Here is a 19201-nt window from a genome sequence, read left to right as displayed (position 1 = left end):
GCCTGGAGACGCATCACACCGAGATGACCAGCGTGGGAGAATTGATGAGGGAGTGATGTGACAGGCCGTGGTTGTGAGGGACTCTCGATCGCGATTGGATCATCACTTTCGCTGTGACACCGTCCATCTCCTCAAATACCTGACATGCCGACCGCCTTCACTTCTTCACCCTCTTCCCTTCCTTCGTTCTCCTTTTCTTCGTTTCTTCACCCCTTCCCTCTTTTTTTGGCGGTGAGGTATGTGCTCCGACGCCCCTGCTCCTCCTCGTACTCACTCACAACTTGCAGCGTTTGCCCCATCTTACAGGCCCGCCCTCCAATCTCTATTCTACTGCAAGCCAGTACAGCGTCGACCGCTACAGCCCCTTCGACTTCGCTTCGACCTTCGTATTAGCATCAATTCTTTATATTGCAGCTGCACAGTCACTCTCTTTTCATCATGAAGTCAATATTTTTCGGTCTTTCCCTCGTTGGCGCGGCTGCGGCTCAGATAGTCAATGGTGTGTCCATGGTCTCGGTCGAGGCCAGCTCTTCTGCTGCCTCTGCTTCGGAACCGGTCGCCAGCACCTCCGAGGTGGCCCCCACGGGCACCCCGGCATCAGGCCCTGCTGATGTTAACTACGGCGCTTCTGGCCCACCAGCCCCAACACCCGCACCCGCGGGCCCTCCTGCCCAAGATTTCTACCAGATCATGCCCTACTCGCAGTACCAGAGCGGAGGATACCAGAACCTCGACTGTGGTTACGGTCACTCCAGGAATTCGCAGGGGTACTGTATGCCTGAGTCATGGGTACGCCTGCAATCTAGCCCATCTTTGATCTCTGATTTACATCTTTCCCCTAGTACCAACCATCAATCCAGGGATGTTATGCCACTATCATCATCAACAACGGAAACAAGTGGGGCCAGTACTGCAACAACTACGTCCACACCGTCACTGTCCACAACACCGTCACCGCGACTGCCACGGTTGTTAAAACCGAGACGAAAGTTGTTCCTACAACTGTCACGAAGCACGAAACGGAGGTCCAGACTCGCGTGCAGACCGACATCCGATCCGTCACCCAGGTTGTCACTTCGACTGAAGTTGTCCCCACAACGCGTGTTTGGGTCTCTACGGAGATCATCGACCGAACCAAGGTTCTCGAACACACTTTGACCGCCACGGAGACCAAGACGCAAGTCAACGTCTATACTCAGACCGCTACCCGTACCGATACCGCGACTGAGACCCTCAAGGAGACTCAAACCGACTTCGTCACCAAAACCGAACTCAGGACAATCGTTCAACCTACGACTTTCACCAGCGTCTGGGTGAAGACCAAGGTCATTGACAACACTAAGACCTTGTTGGAGACGCAAACGGCCACTGTAACGGACAAGATCACTTCTGTCGAGACGGCTACTAAGACCGACACCGTCACCGATTTCAAGACCGTTACACAAGTCAGCACCTACGTCAAGCCCACTACCTTCACATCCGTATGGGTTAAGACTGAGGTTAAGGACAACGTAAGCATCAGATTCCGCATCAGAAACGTGCAACAGGACTAACTTTTACCATCCGTAGACCAAGACTGTCTTGAACACCATCACTTCCACCATGGTTGAGGATCGCACGCTCTTGACCACTTTGATCTCCACCGCGACAGCTACCTCGACGGAAACTGCCACTGCTACCGAAACTGTCCTCCAGACCGCTCTTTCTGACTGCTTGGGCAGGTGCAAGTCCAGCTGGGGCTTGACACAGGGCAACAGCAACAGCTGGAACACATATGCCTCCGCTCCAGCCCCAAGCTCTTCCTGGGCTGCACCGTCGGAGTCCATCGCCACAGCCGCTGCTCAAGCCACGGGTAGCTCGTGGAACTCGTACGGTTCCTCCGGCAGCTCTTACGGAAGCTCATCTGGTAGCTCCTACGGTTCATCTGGTAGCTCCTACGGTTCCTCTGGCAGCTCCTACGGAAGCTCGTCAGGAAGCTCTTACGGTTCATCAGGCAGCTACTAAACGCTCAGCATTTCGGCTTAAATACCCTCACGCAGTCACGCATCCATTCACGTCGTTGCTTGTAGATATTCCCTTCGTTGCACATACACATTGATCTGATCACGGACAGAGAGGGACAGACCTTTTTATCTATTGTTTTCTTGCTGAATTATTCGCCGCTTCACTATATTCGTTGATGTCCTTAATACGTTTTTCAAGCTTCCCCCACCTTTCTTCCGCGACAGGTTCCTGGGTCGATTCCTGCTCGTTTCGCACATACACACCGTAGTTGGTCATTACAGTATTTTACTTTGGGCTTTGCGGTGAATGGAATGCTGCTGAAAAACGCCGACATGAGCACCGTGTAATGGTAGCAATCATCATATAGATTTTTCTTTCGCATCATCTTTGGTTTGTGTGACACCATCGTAGCTGGAAGTAAAAGTAGAATTCGGCGCTCCGCGATTCTCGTCCGCACCGATTAACATGGACCTCCTTGGACCCACATCACTATCATTACATTTGCGAAATGCCTTTGGACAGCAAAGACTTTCCCGATCCCTCAAGTCTCCTGGAAAACACCGGAAACAGATTCCTGATATTCTACTCATCAATCGTCGACGGACAACTTTGGTGCCCGGTATGAAATTTGTAGCTTTTGGCACACCGCAGTTGATGATTCTTTGATGATGGTAGGATTGCCGTGTGGTGGATGAACTGATCAAGGCAACCTTCTCGTCAGAGGATGCCCCTCATGGCATTGTCATCTACGTCGGAGATAGAGCAACGTATGTCGCAGCTCATCAATACCATCAGTTGGCCGTGAATGTAACGAAAACGAACCGCTTTTCTGTACATACAGCTGGAAGGATTCGGGCAACAAATATCGCGGTGCTCCATTCAATGTCACCTCTATCCCCACCATCATTAAAGTGGTCGATGTATGTAGATTTCTCATCATTACTTCACAGGTGACCTCAGTGGCGTGGCTAAATGCATCTTCGCAGTCGAAGGAGGTAGCTCGATTGGTGGACCCAGACATTACGGCAGAGAGCCTACCTGCCTTTGTTCAGCAAGAGGATTAGTATATGCGTGTCAGACAGGCTGATAGGAGACAAACGCAATTCAATGAGCCTCGGTGCCACTCAAAGGGCGGTGCCAACGCCGGGCTAGCCTCATCACGGAATGACCCTGTCGCAGCCGCATAGCACGACGCACGAGCTTAGTATCCTGCAAAGTCTATATGTGATACGATAGCTCTTGATGGAGCGTATCAGCGATCGAGTTTCCGACCCTTCTGGGTATACCCTGCGGCTGCGGGAATCAATGGAGAGTACAATGGACCATTCTTTCGTTGCTGAAACTGATCCGCCGCCCTGGTTGTCGTCGACTGGCGAACAACAGATCACACCCCAAAGCTGCTTGAGTATGAAGCCAAAGCGGGAACGACCCTGATCATCCTGTGTACGTCCTTGCCGATATCTCCTTTTCTCAAGGTGGACTGAACTGAACCACCATAGTTTCGAACCATCACTCTTCGGCCATTCCCCAAACATACGAGACGAGCCCGCATTTCTAATTTTATGCTGACAGTTGTCCACCAGTTGACTGTATTTAATATTCAACCATTTTCCTCAGATCGAGATCTAGCCGATCAACCTGTGTATGCACCATTTCATTGTTGGTAATATCGCGGATACCGCAAGCAACGAAATGGTGAAACGCTGACTCGATATCGGGATCTTGCAGGATTTTCGACCGTCGGGGATTGTCTTATGGTCACTATAAAGCATCCAAGTCCCATGGAATAATCTATCATTCCCTGAGCGTCCAGACTCTACAATGCCTACTTCAACCTCTGGCTCCCACTCTCAGGTTTCTGTACCGACCAACGACTCGAGGTCAGTCTCCATATGCCACCACGACAACCCAAGCGACTTCCTTTTCGCCGTGTCACCTTCACTCACTCTCCAATACGAAACCTCCGCCATCGTCATCTTAGCCCACGCTCAGAAACGCATCAACGAACCAAGACCGCGAGACTTTTGGTTAACGGTTTGGTCGACGTCCCCAACAACGTCGCGGAGTGCCCTCGAGCTGATTTTGATGTGCGGCAGCTGGCTTCTGGGAGATTATCCCATTTTCCTTTGGGCCCCTCCAAAGGCGGAGCACAGGAGCGATGCAACATCTAGCCTTGTCGAGTTTCTGAGGAAGCGTGTACCAGACAAGCGCGTGTTCTCTGTTTTCGGGCCCGCAGATATCACCCGTATATTCACCGCCAAGTGGTCTGAAGCCACTGGGATACGCATGCTCGTCAAACCTCATTATGACGCGTATCTTGCGCGGTGCACGAAGGACACCATGCGTCAAGGAAGGTCCATGCTGCCATTGCCCCAAGGGCACAAGACAAGACTGGCTACAATGGGAGATTTAGACAGTGTTTCGGAGCTTTGCAATAGGTTTGCTGATGAGGAGTCGGTCAGTAACGAGATCCACCTATCCAAAGATTCACTCGCCTCATCGATCTTCTTCTCAGGCTCCCTATGAATTCAGCGCGGAAGACTCGAGATTGGAAGCACAAGAGCTCATCAAAGCTCAGCAAGTTTGGGTTTACGAGGCTTCCAGCGGTGTGATCGCATGCATCTGCGCTGCAGCTCGCCATTCCCACCACGCATCCGTCATCAGCAAAGTCTATACTTCGAAAGCCTTCAGAAGCAAGGGCTTCGCAGAGCGCTTGGTGCGCCATGTGGTCCAGCAGTAAGTTGACCAGTTAATCCCATAAATATCTTTCAGCCTGATTGGCGACGTTTATAGTTTATTTTCGATTCGCAGAGAGAGCGTCGTGCTATACGTCGGCAAGAACAATTCTGCGAGGCGCGTTTACGATAGAGTGGGATTTTCCGGCATCGGAGATCAAGCAAAGAGTAAAGACGATCGCGAGGATTGGCTAGAGGTTGGATTCGACGTCGCCATCACAGGGCGTTGGTGATGTTTCAGAAGGCATCAATGAAGGCACACTGGTACCATGCGCGATGCCGATATTGTCTACATCTAAGTTAAACATTAGTATCCTAACAAGTATACGTCTATAATACGAGCTAGAGGTTCCGTGCGAAGTCACCGCTCTTTCCACCTGACTTTTTTGTTACGATGATCTCGCCAATCTCCATTTCTTTACCTGCTACGGCCTTCAGCATATCCCACACCGTCAAAAGTCCTACAGAGACGGCCGTCAGTGCCTCCATTTCGACTCCAGTCTTCCCTTCACAAGATACGGTTGCAGTACATAGCACGCTGTGTCTATGTGGCTGGCGATGAGGTCGGGATATGTCTCCATCATTGTTACGCGCTTGTTCGGGCGGCTGGGGTAACAAAGTCACCGATATATGAGAAAGTGGCAGCGGATGGCAGAGAGGGATGAGGTCGGGCGTTTTCTTGCACCCCATGATGGCTGCCAGCTGTGCGACTGTCAGGGCGTCACCTTTACTCCTTGCCTTCGCATAATCAGGGTGATCGGTTCCGTTATCGTCTTGCCGAGTAGTGGTGATGAGGTGGTAAGCGAGTGGCGGAATGTATATCCGGCCTGTTGCGGTGGCTTCGCGACGAGAGGGTTTCTTACTGTGTACATCAACCATGGATGGTCTTCCCTTGTCATCCAGATGTGTCAGTTTGGCACTAGTACCATAATATCGCAGCTGGGAAGCCACTGGGTGTCGTAGACTAGTCCTTACATGTCGGCGGGGGTGGATCGTGATGGAACCTGTAGGAATAGCGAGTAGATATGAACAAATATATGATAATCATGATGTACGAAGTACTCAACCCCCTATCAGAATCATTGGCCGGTTGGTCAAGACATCTATGTCCTCCATTCCCGCATGCTTCTCCTGTTTGTTGAACACCGCCCGGCCGATAGTTTCCAGAAGGTCGTCGTCCGAGGCGCCGTTACGCATGTGGTCTCTCAAGGATACCTCCTTTGCGTCAAAGAGGCAGACCTGTGGGCGGAAAGCACGGATTAGCTCGGCTACTAGGAACCAACAGCGCGACTTACCTTGATCTGACCATCCGCGGTGATGCGAAGGCGGTTGCAGCTGGCACAGAAATGATCAGACATACTGCTGATGAAGCCGAAGCTGCCTTTGTGCCCCGGGATTTTCCAAGAGCGAGCTGTATCGTTCAGCTCATCGGGGGCTCGCACGAGATCAGGGTATTGTCGTGATATTCGCGACAAAAGTTCCGATGACGGTACCATTTTCGACTTATCCCATTTATTCCCTGGACCGCGTATCTTTGGTTAGAACCATCATGCGTTACAGGTGGGGCGATTGAAACATACCCGCAAAGGGCATAAATTCGATGAATCGAACGGACAAATCATTATCCTTGGTCAATGCCACGAAATCCAAGACTTCAGCGTCGTTGAGTCCTTTGATTATCACAGCGTTTAACTTGACCGACAGCGGCGAAGGGGAGTTTAACGCCAGGTCCAATGTTCGCAACACGGCTGCATGTCCCCTCCGTCTTGTCATAAGTTCGAACTTGAGAGGGTCAAGAGTATCCAAACTGACAATCAACGATCAAATATGTCGGCAGTTCGTATTGAACGCAAAGTGCCGAACCTTATATTGAGGTGCGTCAATCCGTGCTGAACGAACTGTTCAAGTTGCCTGTGGAGTACAATCCCATTGGAGGTCAAGGCTATTGATCTGAGGCCATATGGTCGTAGTTGATTCAGTTCCCCTGAAAACATGTGGGCGGGGTCTGTCATTGTCTAGATTGACTGGAAAGATCCTCACGTATAATGTCAGAAATCCCTTTCCTAATAGTAGGTTCGCCGCCAGTCAAGCGTATTTTAGTAACCCCGCTTTTCACGAATAGCCTGGCCAGTCGGACCACTTCGTCATTTGTCAAAATGTGGCCGGATGGTGACAATTCCACGCCTTCTTCAGGCATGCAATAGAAACCTTCAATGGGTCACATTACGGCGCCACACTGAAATAAAATACGGACCCACATCGCAAATTACAGCGTTCGGTCAAAGAAATCCGCAGGTAGTCGTGTTCCCGCTCGAACCTGTCTACCAGAGCTGGAGCGACACCCTTCTCGGCGTCAATCTGAGCGATCTTCGCCTGGAATTCCATGCGTAAGAGGTTCTGCCACAAGAGACGCTATGTATACCTTGACTTGTGCTGCAGAATGATAACGTGAGGGCGTTCTGGAAGCCCTCCGAGCGATATTGCCCAATTCCAAGGCAAACCTTGGATGTCGGATCATGGTGGTAGAGAAGCAAGAGCTGTCAGGCCAAACGAGTTCGATCCTTCACACGGGGATAGAAAACATGGGCATTGGGGGTTCCTCCTCTGAGCGGCGTGAGCTGAGCCAAACCAGGCATGCGTGCACCGACTGACCGAGTGGAGTTTCTGAGAAAGCGAGTTTGTCACACGATTGTCACACTTACGCGTGCTGTCACGATCAAGTACTGTATCCTGCTTCAGACACTGACGCGTACAACATCGCCTTCGAGTAAACCACAACCAGCGCAGCGTCCACAATGGTGAGCAGAACGGCTTCTGGTGCGCATTTGCACGACTCTGAAGCCCTGAAATCAGTCGATTATGGAATACAACGGTGGCTCCGTTATAGCCATGGTCGGAAAGGAATGCGTTGCTATCGCATCTGACCTGCGCCTTGGGAATCAGGCTTTGGGCATCTCGTCGAATTTCCAAAAGGTAATCCTTGTACTTGACTGGCTGGTTCACTGCTGACTTTTCTGCCAGATATTCCCTGTAACAGATCGTATCTACCTCGGCCTTCCAGGACTGGCCACCGATGTAACGACATTGTGAGTTCGGTACATATGATCGTCCCCAGGCGGATTCATTGAACGGGTTCCCAGACAAGAATTATTTCGGTTCAGAGTGAACATGTACACCATCAAGGAGGAACGGGAAATTCAGCCTGAAACGTTCGCGCATCTGGTCTCCTCGACCCTCTACGAGCGACGGTTCGGCCCGTACTTCATTGAACCAGTGATAGCCGGCCTATCCCAAACACCCTCAGGCGGCTTCAAGCCATTCATTGCAGCTACAGATCTCATCGGATGCCTCAACTTTGCCAAGGACTTTGTGGTAGCGGGGACAGCTAGTTCAAAATTGTTTGGTGTTGCCGAAGGACTATGGGAGCCGGATTTGGAGCCAGAAGATCTCTTCGAGACGATTTCGCAGACTCTAATGAACGCGGTTGATCGCGATGCATACTCTGGTTGGGGCTGCGTCGTGCACGTAATGTGAGTGATTCTCTGCCTGATTTACTGGTGATCACTAAACTTGTGTACAGCACCAAGGATAAGATAATAACTCGCACGCTTAAAGGAAGAATGGACTGATTTTGTATGAATGCCATGGCGCTATTCGCTCTTTTCTTGTACTTGTTTCCCTCCTGGTGCAGCGACCCGCGTGGACATCATCAACCTCACTCTGCGCGCGGAAGATCATCCCATCAATTCGAAATCGACCTTCTATTCCCGACTAGACTGTATGATGCATTGATGAGCAGCTTGAACACGGGCATGAGGTACCATGTCTTTATACATGTGCGGATAACGAATACGGCAGCTTGAAGACTTCTCATTCATGACAAAAGGCAATCACCCGCCAAGCAACGCATTGGCAACGCATCGACCAGTTGTTGTTGCTGTTATGCTTCCCGTGGAGGTCGATGGCGGAGGTCGGGGACAATCCCGCCGTGTTTCACCTAAAATATTCCCTTAGATGAGATCAACGCTCGCCACCTGCTCTCTGTACAAAATTTACAGAGCAACCGACCTTTCTAAGGCCACAATAACTGATCGGTGGACTATCTTAGAAAGTTGAGATTCCCCGCTTACGTCACTAAGCGCGCTCTGAAGCCGATCACGTTGGTTGCCTTGCAGGGAAGAGTCGGTCGTGCGCCTTCGTTCTGAACCACCACCTTCCCGTATACCCTCACCATGTCTCTCCTCACTGCGCTCTCAAAATCAGCAGTTCAGAAGCAAGTCTTCCCAAATTTTACAAGAGCCATATCTGTGCAGGTGCCTTCCTCATCGAGCTCACCGGCGTTAGCACTTGACAGACAAAAGTTCCAGTCATTGCTGCATGGGTCCCCGGAGGCAAAGCGGGCTGGAGAGCTAGAGATTCTTCAGCACTCGCGACTTGTCGGAAGGGGAAAATACATACACTCCTTTGAAAGTGAGCACTTTGCCTCATGTTGTCAAGGACTAGAGTTGACGACTGCAAAGCTCATCGCGTCAAGCCGGACCGCGTAGAGGAATACAAGAAAGCGGCGTTAGTATCTCCTTGCCTCAATCTCTAGGGGGTACTAACATTTGAGTAGCGAGGCGTACTACACCGGCATCGTGGCCGATTCTCCACTCAAGGTTAAACTCACCGGCAGCTGGGAAACTGTCATCGGAGAGCAAGACACATTCGTGCACATCCTAGAGTACGAACACTACGGTGGATACGACAAAGCGTACGAAGCCATACAGTCGACAGACGTACGTGTCTGCTACGTTATCACCGATCCGCCCCACTTCACACTCAACTCCGCGAATTAGCACCGCAAGGCATACCAGGCCATGCTTCCTCACCTTAACTCTCGTGCCTCGCAACTCACCCAAGAATTCGCTTTCTTCCCCACAACTCCGCCCCAAGAGAAGGGCGGTGTCTTCGAACTGAGGTCATACCAGCTCAAACCCGGAACACTTTTGGAATGGGAGAACACATGGTGCATCTACGAATGCTTCGATGCCTGGCGGGTTGGCTCTAATGTATGTTATTCTTAGGCGAAAGGGCATTGAGGCCAGGAAGAAGTTCGTGGCCCCGGTGGGAGCTTGGTTCTCCCAGGTCGGTCGTCTTCATCAAGTCCATCACATGTGGCAATATCCGTACGCGCCCACAATGATATACCACTCACGCCGCGGCTGATCTTCTACCTGCTAGTTCTCTCCAGAAGCGGAAGGAAATGCGTGAAGAGGCTTGGCAAATCGATGGCTGGGCCGATACAGTGTCCAAGGTGGGTCCCCTTTGAGCGTATACTCCCGATATATTTGCTGAACGTTCCGTAGACCGCACAACTTGCGAAATTCATGGACTCGTTCATCCTCGTTCCCCTCAAGTTCAGCCCGCTGAAATGATACTGAGCCGTCAAAGTCCAATCTAGATTTTTTGAACTTTTGCCGCGGGCTGAGGGCTGTGCACATGTGGTGGAGTTTGTGTAAAGAAGGGTGGTCGGCCATGTTACCGAATGCTATTTAGCTACAGAACTCTACTTTCTGTCGTCATCTCATCTATGGTTATTGACACCACGTGATGCAATCTTTATATGTTTACTGGCTGAGTTTGATGAGTGACTCCTAACACAGAACTTCCATCCATGCTTCGCGATACGGACGGCTCAGACGACGAGGGTTATCAGGACCCCCAGCCAGGCTCCAGGAAACGCAGCAGTAGAGGTACAGCAATTCCCGCCTTCACAAGAAGCTGCAATTTTAATGGGATGCTTGCCAAACAGCTTGTGATCAATGCAGGAAAACAAAGAGCAAGTGCGAGCGACCTGACGGGGAAGCTCTACCATGCAAGAGTTGTCTTGCGAGCGGCACAGGTAACTGTCTGGCGTGCTCATGATAGTTGATTTGGGCTCACGTCGTTTCGTGAAGCTTGCACTTTCTTAGGTACATCTCGCTCGTGCAATACTATTCGGTTGCTCATTCGTTCACAACTTGCAACACTAGGTCCAAGTTACAAAAGAGGCCCTCCGAAGGGCTATATTCATGCTATCGAGCAGCGATGGCATCAAGTGGAATGTCTAATCGGCGCGCTGTTGCAATGCAACGACCCCCGAGTACAAAGCGTGATACAAGACCTACGGAGGGATAACCTCGCCAGTGCAATTCTTGATAGGGTTGACACAGGACCGTATGTACGTTGGTTTTGGCTTCGCGAATTTTGATCTGTACCTTAACCGTGGATTTCGGACGTCAGGGGCCTTCTGGGAGACAGCATACGACGCAAAAGTCCACTAAGGAGGATTTCTTTGCTACGATTATGAAGAGTAGCCAGGGGTCGGGCGGGGATGCGTCGAGGACACGGAGACAGTCACGAGTTTCGAGGGAAATTGTGTCCTCTACACAAGGTAAGCAGACATTGCTTCCTGATTGATAGCTTCGGACCCTTAGGGTGCCCGCAGACCATGATCTTTCCGTTGTTCCGACGCTCGACTGGCAAGACAAACTTGCGTTGCGGTTAGGTTCAACACATCCCCATCCCGATGCGTACGGCAGCCCTGTCTCCCCCGGTGCTTCTCTCGACACATACGGAGTTCCACATTCCCAACGCCGCCGTTTAGACGAGGGAACATTAGATATTATGGCACAGCAAGCGCAGTCACCAATGTCTACCCAAGAGTCTAGTAAGTATCCTCTGTGCCAGCCATTCCGTTCCTACGACGTGACCTCCTTTCAGCTAGTAGCTATGAACCAACAGATGCTATGGGTCAACTCTCCCTTGATGAAGATCAGGAGGTTTGTTCCGGTTTATTGGTGCCTTCCTTATTTTTTACACCATCTGCTAACAGCTTCGATATCACGGCAAAGCTAGTGGTCTCCACCTTTTGAGTCGGACCGATAGAACCGATAATAGAAATGAGGGGGGCATCTGGTTGGGGATTAGTTTTCTGCTTAACCATCATATGACTAACTCAGAATCATTAGGAAAATGCCCATGGCGCGAATGTGGCCTCCGTCCCAAAATGCGAACTTGTACTTTGGGCACGAGGAGGACGTTGACGTTAGGCTCCCCCCAATCGAAGTCCAGGATCGGCTCATTGAGTTATACTTTACATACATCCACCCCCTCTTCCCGGTTCTGCATCGAATACGATTTATGGAAGAGTATGAACTAAAGTAAGTCATCATTTCTGCTGCTTATGTTTCTCTGTTTTCCGTTCTCCGTTCGCTAAACGAGGCGGTAAATTCCGTAGCAAGCACATGTGAGTGTAGATCAGAATACGCACGAACATATCACCCTCATCATTGTTGGAAAACAGATTACTCGAGACATCAAGGAATAGCCCAAGCTCTACCACGAACCCCACCAAGCCCGACTTCTCTCAGAAAGTGTCGAAGCTACTCCTCCTTGCTATTTTTGCTATCTCTGCCCGTTTCACCTGCGACAGAAACCAAACGACTGCCCGGGGTGTGATGTGGGAGGAGGGTTGTGAATATCTTGACAGTGCGCGAAAGATATTAAGTATGATCGTCGCATTTCCTTTAGTTGCGTTGGACTTATCGAGCTGTAGACCAGGTTTACCATCGTTCGCGGTCGCCAACTGTCCAGGCTCTGCTCCTCCTTGGCTACCGAGAATTTGGGATCGGTACGAAAAATTCCAGCCCAGCCGTATTCAGTCGTTGACGTTTCATTTCTACAGGCTCCATGGAACAGGCTTGGATCTTTCTTGGTTTGTCCTTCTGAGGAGATCGTCTACATACCGTAACTAATCTTGACATAGGCATGGGTATTCGTATGGTGCGTTTGATCATCTATGTCAATCTTTGCTTGAGGATCGACTGCGGAGATCGTAGGCCACAGACTTGGGTCTGAATTGTGATTCCGGAAAATGGAGGAGAAACGGTCGTGATTTGCTGACCCCCGAGGAAACTCAGACGAGACGGCACATATGGTGGACTTGTTGTCTTGCTGATGTGTAAGTTTGTTACTTCCGCCGATTATCTCATTACTGATCTTAGTGTAGGTATGGATCAGTGTATATGGGTGGGCATCACTTCGCTTTGCTTCGTTTCACAGCAATACTCACACAACGGGCAGGGCGACCGGTGGCTATCCATGCAAGTGATTACGATGTCCCATTACCGGACGTTGACGAGGTATTATTCATCATTGCCCACCCCAACGGCTTTAACCTCCTATACAATGCCAGGCTGAGGACCGCATCATTTGGGAGCCCCCACAGTTTGAGGTCATTAAGCCCAATATTCCTCCGTGTCCTGGCTTCTACTCCGACTGCTTCCTCGCCAATGCCACGCTGTGTAAGATGATTCCCTTTGCCCCCTTGTTCTTCAAGAATTCCATGTCCCTGTACTGACCTTGTTCCATTACTAGCCGTTATTGTTGGCGATTTGATCGGGCAGGTGTACCCTGTCCGCACCGGTCCACAAATGGACGCGCATTCCGGGTTGGAAGCGCGGCTCGCTCAGTGGTATTTGCAGCTGCCCCAGCCTCTCCGGTATGATCCTTCGAATAAGCGGATTACTCAACCACCGCATATTATTACACTGCACGTGCGTTATTGGGGCGCAGTGCTTTTGCTGCAGCGAGCATTGTAAGTGGAATAGCGCTTCAACATGACGATCATGCTCAAAGAGGTTTCTTCTTCAGTATCCCCAATTGGAGCACGTACGGTGTCCTTTCGCGACGAGCAGATTCTATGCGTGCTGACCTTCGTACTAGTACTGGGCCAGATATGCATAGCTCGACGCAGGAACTGAAAGCCTTCGACCTTGCACAAAGTGCAGCTAGTCATATCAGTACAATTAGTGAGTGAATTCGGCACGCATTCACGAGTACCTGCTCATATAATTCAGTTACATCTTTCCGCGAGACCTTTACCATGAAGCGAACATCCCCTTTCTTAACGTCGTATCTATTAAACGCAGGGTAAGCGAATCGTTTTCGTGCTTATGTTTTTGAGTGCTTACAACCACAAACTATCTAACGTTCAGCGTAATGCACATCTTGACATGTATGTACTCACCTTCCGAGTTATATTCCAGACTTACCATAAATTGTCAGTGACGCTTCGATCATCGAACCCTCAGGCGACATTGGGACTTCAACAATGTCTGAGTGCTTTGGAAGATATGGCGGTACGAGGCGACGCTACACTCGTCGCTATCTTCTTCTCTGACATCTATTCCAGATTGTGTGGCCGAGCGCAAGCCGTGCTTGGGATTTGCTCAATAATGTGAAACTCGGTTTCGACAAAGTACACACCATGCCCCCACAAAATATGGCAAGAAACAAACGCTTAGCGGAGGATGCGTTCGCTCAAGAAAGTACACCAGAGGCACCTTCTTCTTTCGACCCAGCTGCTGTGAATGGTGTACAAGATCTCAACATGCGCATCATGGCCCACATGCTGGGACTTGACATTCCTGGCATCGAGGCCTCTACCTCTTTTTATCCTGGGTATGAATGGTGGCCCCGTACCAACGAAGCAATGCCACCTGGGGCAGGTCCATCGACCAATGACGTCGGTAATCAAGCCATTGCCTACCCCCATAATGTCCCTCAGCCGCAAAATACTCCTTCGACGGGATGGCTGATGAATGACACTGAAAATCCTCCATATCGATTCTATCCGGGCTTGTAAATATTTCCAGATGCTATCTATCTCGTGTTACGCAGGGCCTTGAGTAAGTGAAGTGTAGATTCCTCCTTTATGTATTACAAGCTTTCGATTTAGAGTATTTGAACGAAACTTAGAGTACCTCCGTCTGTAATGTGGACCCTGGCGATCGAATGTTATGTAATGATGTATTCCATTTTAGACGAACAATGGTCCTTATAAAATGACTGTCTTCAGCGAAACGCGCTTTGCCCACTGCTCCCATGGCCAGCCTCTCGAATCTCCTGAATCCAGACTACAGCAGGGCGCAAGAAAGCAGGTGCGTAACTTCTTCTTTCCGAGGGATGAGGCGCGTACTGACCTTTTCATAGCCAATATAATGACGAAAGTGATGGCCCGTCAGATGCATTCACCGAGTCCGTCCCAGAGGAAGGCCCCAGCAGCTACTACACGAGGGATCATACAATTGACCATGAACTACATCCCGATTGCCCCAATACGTTGGATTGTTTGCAGGATACGGATGATCGACCTCCGCATACCTTGCCAGTCATTCTGCGATGCGCTATTCTAGGCAGTCCGAAGCAACGGCTCACAATAAGGGAAATATACGCGGCCATGGAGAATAAATACCCTTATTACAAGACAGCTGGTCCGACGTGGAAGGTATGTCATTTGGCTTCATAACCAATCCCATACAATACTCACCATGAAATAGCAATCTGTGCGACATCATCTTTCTCTCAACCGTCTATTCGAACGGCAAGCAAGACCAGTCACTGATCCAGGCTTTGGCTCATACTGGGTGGTCAATCTTGAGGCGCCACCGGGTACGAAACGTCCTCGGAAGCGTGGGCGACCCAAGGGACCGGGAGGCGCTCCTCCGCCCGTTCGGAAACGTGGACGGCCACGAAAGGAAGACTTGGAGATATCTAAATGCATGACGAGTGTCAAGGAGTGGGGAACTTCGGGAGCGAAGCCAGCGTGGCCAGGGGAAGAAGAGAAAGAGGGCGAGAGCGGAGTTCGAGAGAATATCGAGGGGGTGCCATTGACAGACGACGAAGACTCCGCCATGGAAGAGAATGTTATCCACCCTTTTGATAGGCCAACACTACGACCAGTCCATCATCTCGAGCCTCTCGAAGACCTTCAAGCTGCCTCCAGTCCTGTAGCCTCCTTGGACGCTCTTGAACCCTGCGACGACCCCTTCGAACAGATTGAGCAGATGCGTAAAGAAATAATCGAACTCAGAAAGAAGACATCCGAAGCAACCTGCTTATCACAGCGTATGTCGGATCAGTTGGCCCATGCTCAGGCCGACGCCTGGCGCGCGAAGTCTGCACTTCGGACGGCGGAAAACAAGCTGAAGCAGGAATGCAAGAGACGGCAGGATGCTGAGCGACTTGCGGAGGAAGAGCTCCTTCGCAGACGACTATTGGAAGACAGTCTCAGAGAGCTGAGATCACAAAAACGTAACTCAAACCCACTGTCATCACCCAGTAGATCATGATGCATGATCGACCAACCTTTGAACCAAGAAAATCGGGAGCGGGCCCTTAGGAGGGATGTAAAAGAAGCTACGGAAGGACACACTCTAATAATTCATGTAGCATAGCAGCATAAGCCATATTCCACTCGTCTCTAATACTTAGGCGTGATTTCGAAAGTAGATTACCCGCACAGCCACCCATTTCCGATCACCAAAAAAATCTTAAGCGCCCATATTATCCATTCTCTGAACATGACCGTCCCTCCGCCACGGCCGAAGCTCAAAACTTCGTGAGTGCAAAATACGTACAATGCCATTGAAGTGCTGAAGTGGCTTTAGATTCAAGAAGTCCCGGGCGATCACTCCCTTGTACACCTCTGGACCCGTCGCGGTCTCCGTGGATGGCAGCAAACTCTTTACGACTGTGGCAGACGAAGTAATCTGCACAGATGTCACTTCTGGGAATGAGATATGCCGCTTTGCCGGGGTGCGTTACTTGGAGTTCTCAGTCATAATATTTGCCGTAATATCATTTACAGGACACACAATCGGTGCTTTCGCTCTGTGTCTCGCCGTCCACCGAATACATTGTCGTGTTCACGACATCGTCAGCGCTGAAAGTGTATAATATTCCGAAGGACAATCTCGCCGCAAAGCCCGTTCAACCGATCCGCGTAATTGCTCGCGCGCACGACTCCCCTGTCCATGTTTGCAAGATAGATCCTACGTCGACGTACCTCGCATCTGGCGCGGCAGACGGTGTTGTTAAGGTCTGGGATATAGCTCGTGGATACGTAACCCATGCTTTCAAAGGCCACGGAGGCGTCGTCAGCGCACTCACATTCAACTACCCTCGCGACAACTCCTCGGTCACCCAAAATCGAACCTTTCAATTGATCACTGCATCCAACGATACCCGCATACGAATATTCGATTTGATGGCTCGTTCTGCGGGTGGTGCTAAACCTGAAGCGGTGCTAGAAGGACATGTCTCAGTGCCTAGAGGTTTGGACATCTCCGCGGATGGCAGATGGCTAGTCAGTGGAGGGAGAGACTCAGTTGTGTTGATCTGGGATTTGGCGACGAAGCAATCCGAGACCAAGAAATCTAGCAAGGACAAAGGGAAGCACAAAGCCCAAGGCCCCATCCTCTTCAAAACGATACCAATCATGGAAAGGGTAGAGGCTGTAGGGATTTTGCGTGACGAAGATAGTTTAGCGACTTCATCCTCGTCTATGAGACTGAAGTTCTTCACTGCGGGCCAACAAGGCATTGTCAAAATCTGGGATGCCCAAGAAGGCCAAGTTCTATTCACTTTAGGAACGCCGCAAGTTGACGGTGAAGATGCTGAAGAACAACGCCAAATATTAGACGCTATGTACGTTATACAGCCACTCCATGCATCTGACTACTTATGAGGACCAAAGGTATATTGAATCCACATCCACCATTGTATCAGTTCATGGTGACCAAAATATTCTTTTCTTTTCGCTGACTACTCGATCACTGTCTCGTCAATGCATCGGCTACAACGACGAAATAGTCGACGCCTGCTTCTTATCCCCAGAGGCGTCGACATCTTCGTCTAAACCATCTGCTCGCGACACGCACATTGCTCTGGCGACGAATTCCTCACTGATTCGAGTTTACAACAATACGACTCTCGATGCTCGCCTGCTGTCTGGCCACTCAGAAATCGTACTATGTCTGGACCGAAGTTCCAGCGGCAACCTACTGGCTAGCGGTAGCAAAGACAGGACAGCGAGGATATGGGCGCCGTCTAAACCGTCTACTAACGAAGCGGATTTCGTGTACGGATGCGTTGGCGTTTGTGAAGGTCATGCGGAGAGTATAGGTGCTCTGTCTATGTCGCGAGCGGGAGGCACTACCAACAACGAAGATCCTCGCTTCATGTTTACTGGCAGTCAGGACAGGACAATCAAAATGTGGGACTTGACGCCGATTTCGCAGGTGTTTACGCCCAGCGATAACGATAACGACGACGACGGCTCGCCTGCGGTTCTGCGCTGTAAAAGTCTGACCACTCACAAAGCTCACGACAAAGACATAAATTCCCTCGACGTCGCGCCGAATAATCGATTCCTGGCATCCGGTTCACAGGATCGCACGGCGAAGGTATTCGAAATCGAGTTCATACCAGGTCGCGAAGGTCGTCCGCCACGGGGCGAATTGAAGCTGCTGGGAATCTGCAAAGGGCATAAGCGTGGTGTGTGGACCGTACGATTTAGTCGCCACGAACGACTGCTCGCGACGGGGAGTGGCGATAAGACGATCAAGTTGTGGAGTTTGGATGATTGGTCTTGCGTGAAGACTTTCGAAGGGCACACGAATTCGGTGCTCAGGGTGGATTTTATCAATGCCGGGATGCAACTCGTTAGCTCGGCGTCTGACGGGCTGGTGAAGTTGTGGAATGTCAAGGATGAGGAGTGTACTGCGACGATGGACAACCACGAGGACAAGGTTTGTCTCTTGTATGTTGTTATCTGGATGAATTGACGCTGTGGCTATAGGTTTGGGCGCTGGCGATCAGTAGCGACGACAGGACCATCGTTTCGGGGGCGGCAGACTCTGTGGTGACATTCTGGGAGGACTGCACGGAGGAAGAGGAGGTGGAGAAGGAGGCGAAACGCACTGATCAAGTTCTGAAGTAAGTAAGGTTCGCTTGGCGATCTATTATTAAACTAACCTTCCGCAAAGGGAACAAGAGTTTATGAACTATCTATCGCTCAACGACTACCGGAAGGCCATTCAGCTTGCGATAATCATGGAACAGCCGGGACGATTATACAAGCTCTTTAAGGAGGTCCACTCTAATTCGGATCCCGAGACAGTATCCCCTTTGACTGGGCACTCCTCGGTTGACGAGGTGATCAAAACCTTAGGGGGATCTGATCTCGCAAAATTACTCCGGTTCGTCAGGGCGTGGAACGCCAATGCGAAGAGCAGCGAGGTCGCGCAGACGATACTGTACTCGATTGTCAAGCTTCGCAGCGCGGAGGATGTGATGTCTGCGTTCGGAGATGAAATGAAGGAGGAGGCGTTCATCACGGAGGGGTTGGTCACGCAGCCTGGGGGAGGGAAGGCTATTGGGGGCTCGGCGTTGAAAGAGCTGATTGATGGACTTGTGCCGTACACGGAAAGGCATCTTGCGAGGATTGAGAAGCTGGTGCAGGAGAGTTATATGATTGACTATATACTGGGAGAGATGGATGATGGGATGTTCGATAATCAAGTGGATGGGGCGATGGATGTCGACGAGTAAATGTACGTACTCCCCTTCTATTTACCAAAAGCGACTTGTACAGT

General features: G+C 50.6%; 9 protein-coding genes across 9 annotated transcripts; 8 read left to right on the top strand and 1 right to left on the bottom strand.

Annotated features, from left to right (window-relative positions):
* Positions 1-438: 438 nt before the first annotated feature.
* Positions 439-2004, top strand: PC9H_003276 (uncharacterized protein; the record flags this gene model as incomplete). Its single annotated transcript, XM_036772869.1, has 3 exons — positions 439-789; positions 843-1511; positions 1570-2004. 3 exons carry the CDS (start codon positions 439-441, stop codon positions 2002-2004), a joined length of 1455 nt encoding a protein of 484 aa, XP_036634342.1.
* A 508-nt stretch (positions 2005-2512) lies between these two features.
* Positions 2513-3068, top strand: PC9H_003275 (uncharacterized protein; the record flags this gene model as incomplete). The annotated part of the gene is made up of 4 exons (XM_036772868.1): positions 2513-2623; positions 2680-2771; positions 2846-2924; positions 2991-3068. The coding sequence occupies 4 exons, from the start codon at positions 2513-2515 to the stop codon at positions 3066-3068; spliced, it is 360 nt and encodes a 119-aa protein (XP_036634341.1).
* Positions 3069-3825: 757 nt separating this feature from the next.
* PC9H_003274 (uncharacterized protein) lies at positions 3826-4972 on the top strand (the record flags this gene model as incomplete). Its single annotated transcript, XM_036772867.1, has 3 exons — positions 3826-4461; positions 4520-4740; positions 4798-4972. The coding sequence occupies 3 exons, from the start codon at positions 3826-3828 to the stop codon at positions 4970-4972; spliced, it is 1032 nt and encodes a 343-aa protein (XP_036634340.1).
* A 109-nt stretch (positions 4973-5081) lies between these two features.
* PC9H_003273 (uncharacterized protein) lies at positions 5082-7124 on the bottom strand (the record flags this gene model as incomplete). The annotated part of the gene is made up of 7 exons (XM_036772866.1): positions 5082-5743; positions 5807-5978; positions 6035-6258; positions 6320-6546; positions 6603-6723; positions 6780-6947; positions 6998-7124. 7 exons carry the CDS (start codon positions 7122-7124, stop codon positions 5082-5084), a joined length of 1701 nt encoding a protein of 566 aa, XP_036634339.1.
* Positions 7125-7534: 410 nt separating this feature from the next.
* Positions 7535-8368, top strand: PUP3 (proteasome core particle subunit beta 3; the record flags this gene model as incomplete). The annotated part of the gene is made up of 5 exons (XM_036772865.1): positions 7535-7537; positions 7593-7712; positions 7761-7825; positions 7880-8269; positions 8320-8368. The coding sequence occupies 5 exons, from the start codon at positions 7535-7537 to the stop codon at positions 8366-8368; spliced, it is 627 nt and encodes a 208-aa protein (XP_036634338.1).
* A 603-nt stretch (positions 8369-8971) lies between these two features.
* PC9H_003271 (uncharacterized protein) lies at positions 8972-10156 on the top strand (the record flags this gene model as incomplete). Its single annotated transcript, XM_036772864.1, has 8 exons — positions 8972-9052; positions 9107-9209; positions 9260-9305; positions 9355-9517; positions 9578-9747; positions 9806-9907; positions 9963-10035; positions 10088-10156. The coding sequence occupies 8 exons, from the start codon at positions 8972-8974 to the stop codon at positions 10154-10156; spliced, it is 807 nt and encodes a 268-aa protein (XP_036634337.1).
* Positions 10157-10395: 239 nt separating this feature from the next.
* Positions 10396-14409, top strand: PC9H_003270 (uncharacterized protein; the record flags this gene model as incomplete). Its single annotated transcript, XM_036772863.1, has 24 exons — positions 10396-10474; positions 10534-10623; positions 10679-10693; positions 10754-10941; positions 11004-11154; positions 11209-11430; positions 11484-11542; positions 11596-11678; positions 11732-11923; positions 12067-12269; positions 12319-12393; positions 12448-12477; positions 12529-12545; positions 12602-12723; positions 12772-12791; positions 12846-12904; positions 12958-13066; positions 13140-13359; positions 13416-13433; positions 13488-13573; positions 13622-13694; positions 13760-13779; positions 13830-13903; positions 13957-14409. The coding sequence occupies 24 exons, from the start codon at positions 10396-10398 to the stop codon at positions 14407-14409; spliced, it is 2658 nt and encodes an 885-aa protein (XP_036634336.1).
* A 239-nt stretch (positions 14410-14648) lies between these two features.
* CNFKH1_1 (forkhead box protein) lies at positions 14649-15895 on the top strand (the record flags this gene model as incomplete). The annotated part of the gene is made up of 3 exons (XM_036772862.1): positions 14649-14704; positions 14757-15051; positions 15104-15895. The coding sequence occupies 3 exons, from the start codon at positions 14649-14651 to the stop codon at positions 15893-15895; spliced, it is 1143 nt and encodes a 380-aa protein (XP_036634335.1).
* A 231-nt stretch (positions 15896-16126) lies between these two features.
* UTP13 (U3 small nucleolar RNA-associated protein 13) lies at positions 16127-19157 on the top strand (the record flags this gene model as incomplete). The annotated part of the gene is made up of 6 exons (XM_036772861.1): positions 16127-16164; positions 16214-16361; positions 16414-17252; positions 17302-18355; positions 18406-18542; positions 18593-19157. 6 exons carry the CDS (start codon positions 16127-16129, stop codon positions 19155-19157), a joined length of 2781 nt encoding a protein of 926 aa, XP_036634334.1.
* Positions 19158-19201: the final 44 nt, after the last annotated feature.

Source organism: Pleurotus ostreatus (assembly GCF_014466165.1).
Source record: "Pleurotus ostreatus strain PC9 chromosome Unknown scaffold_2, whole genome shotgun sequence".
Classification (NCBI taxonomy): domain Eukaryota; kingdom Fungi; phylum Basidiomycota; class Agaricomycetes; order Agaricales; family Pleurotaceae; genus Pleurotus; species Pleurotus ostreatus.
This window is presented reverse-complemented; position numbering and strand designations above follow the sequence as displayed.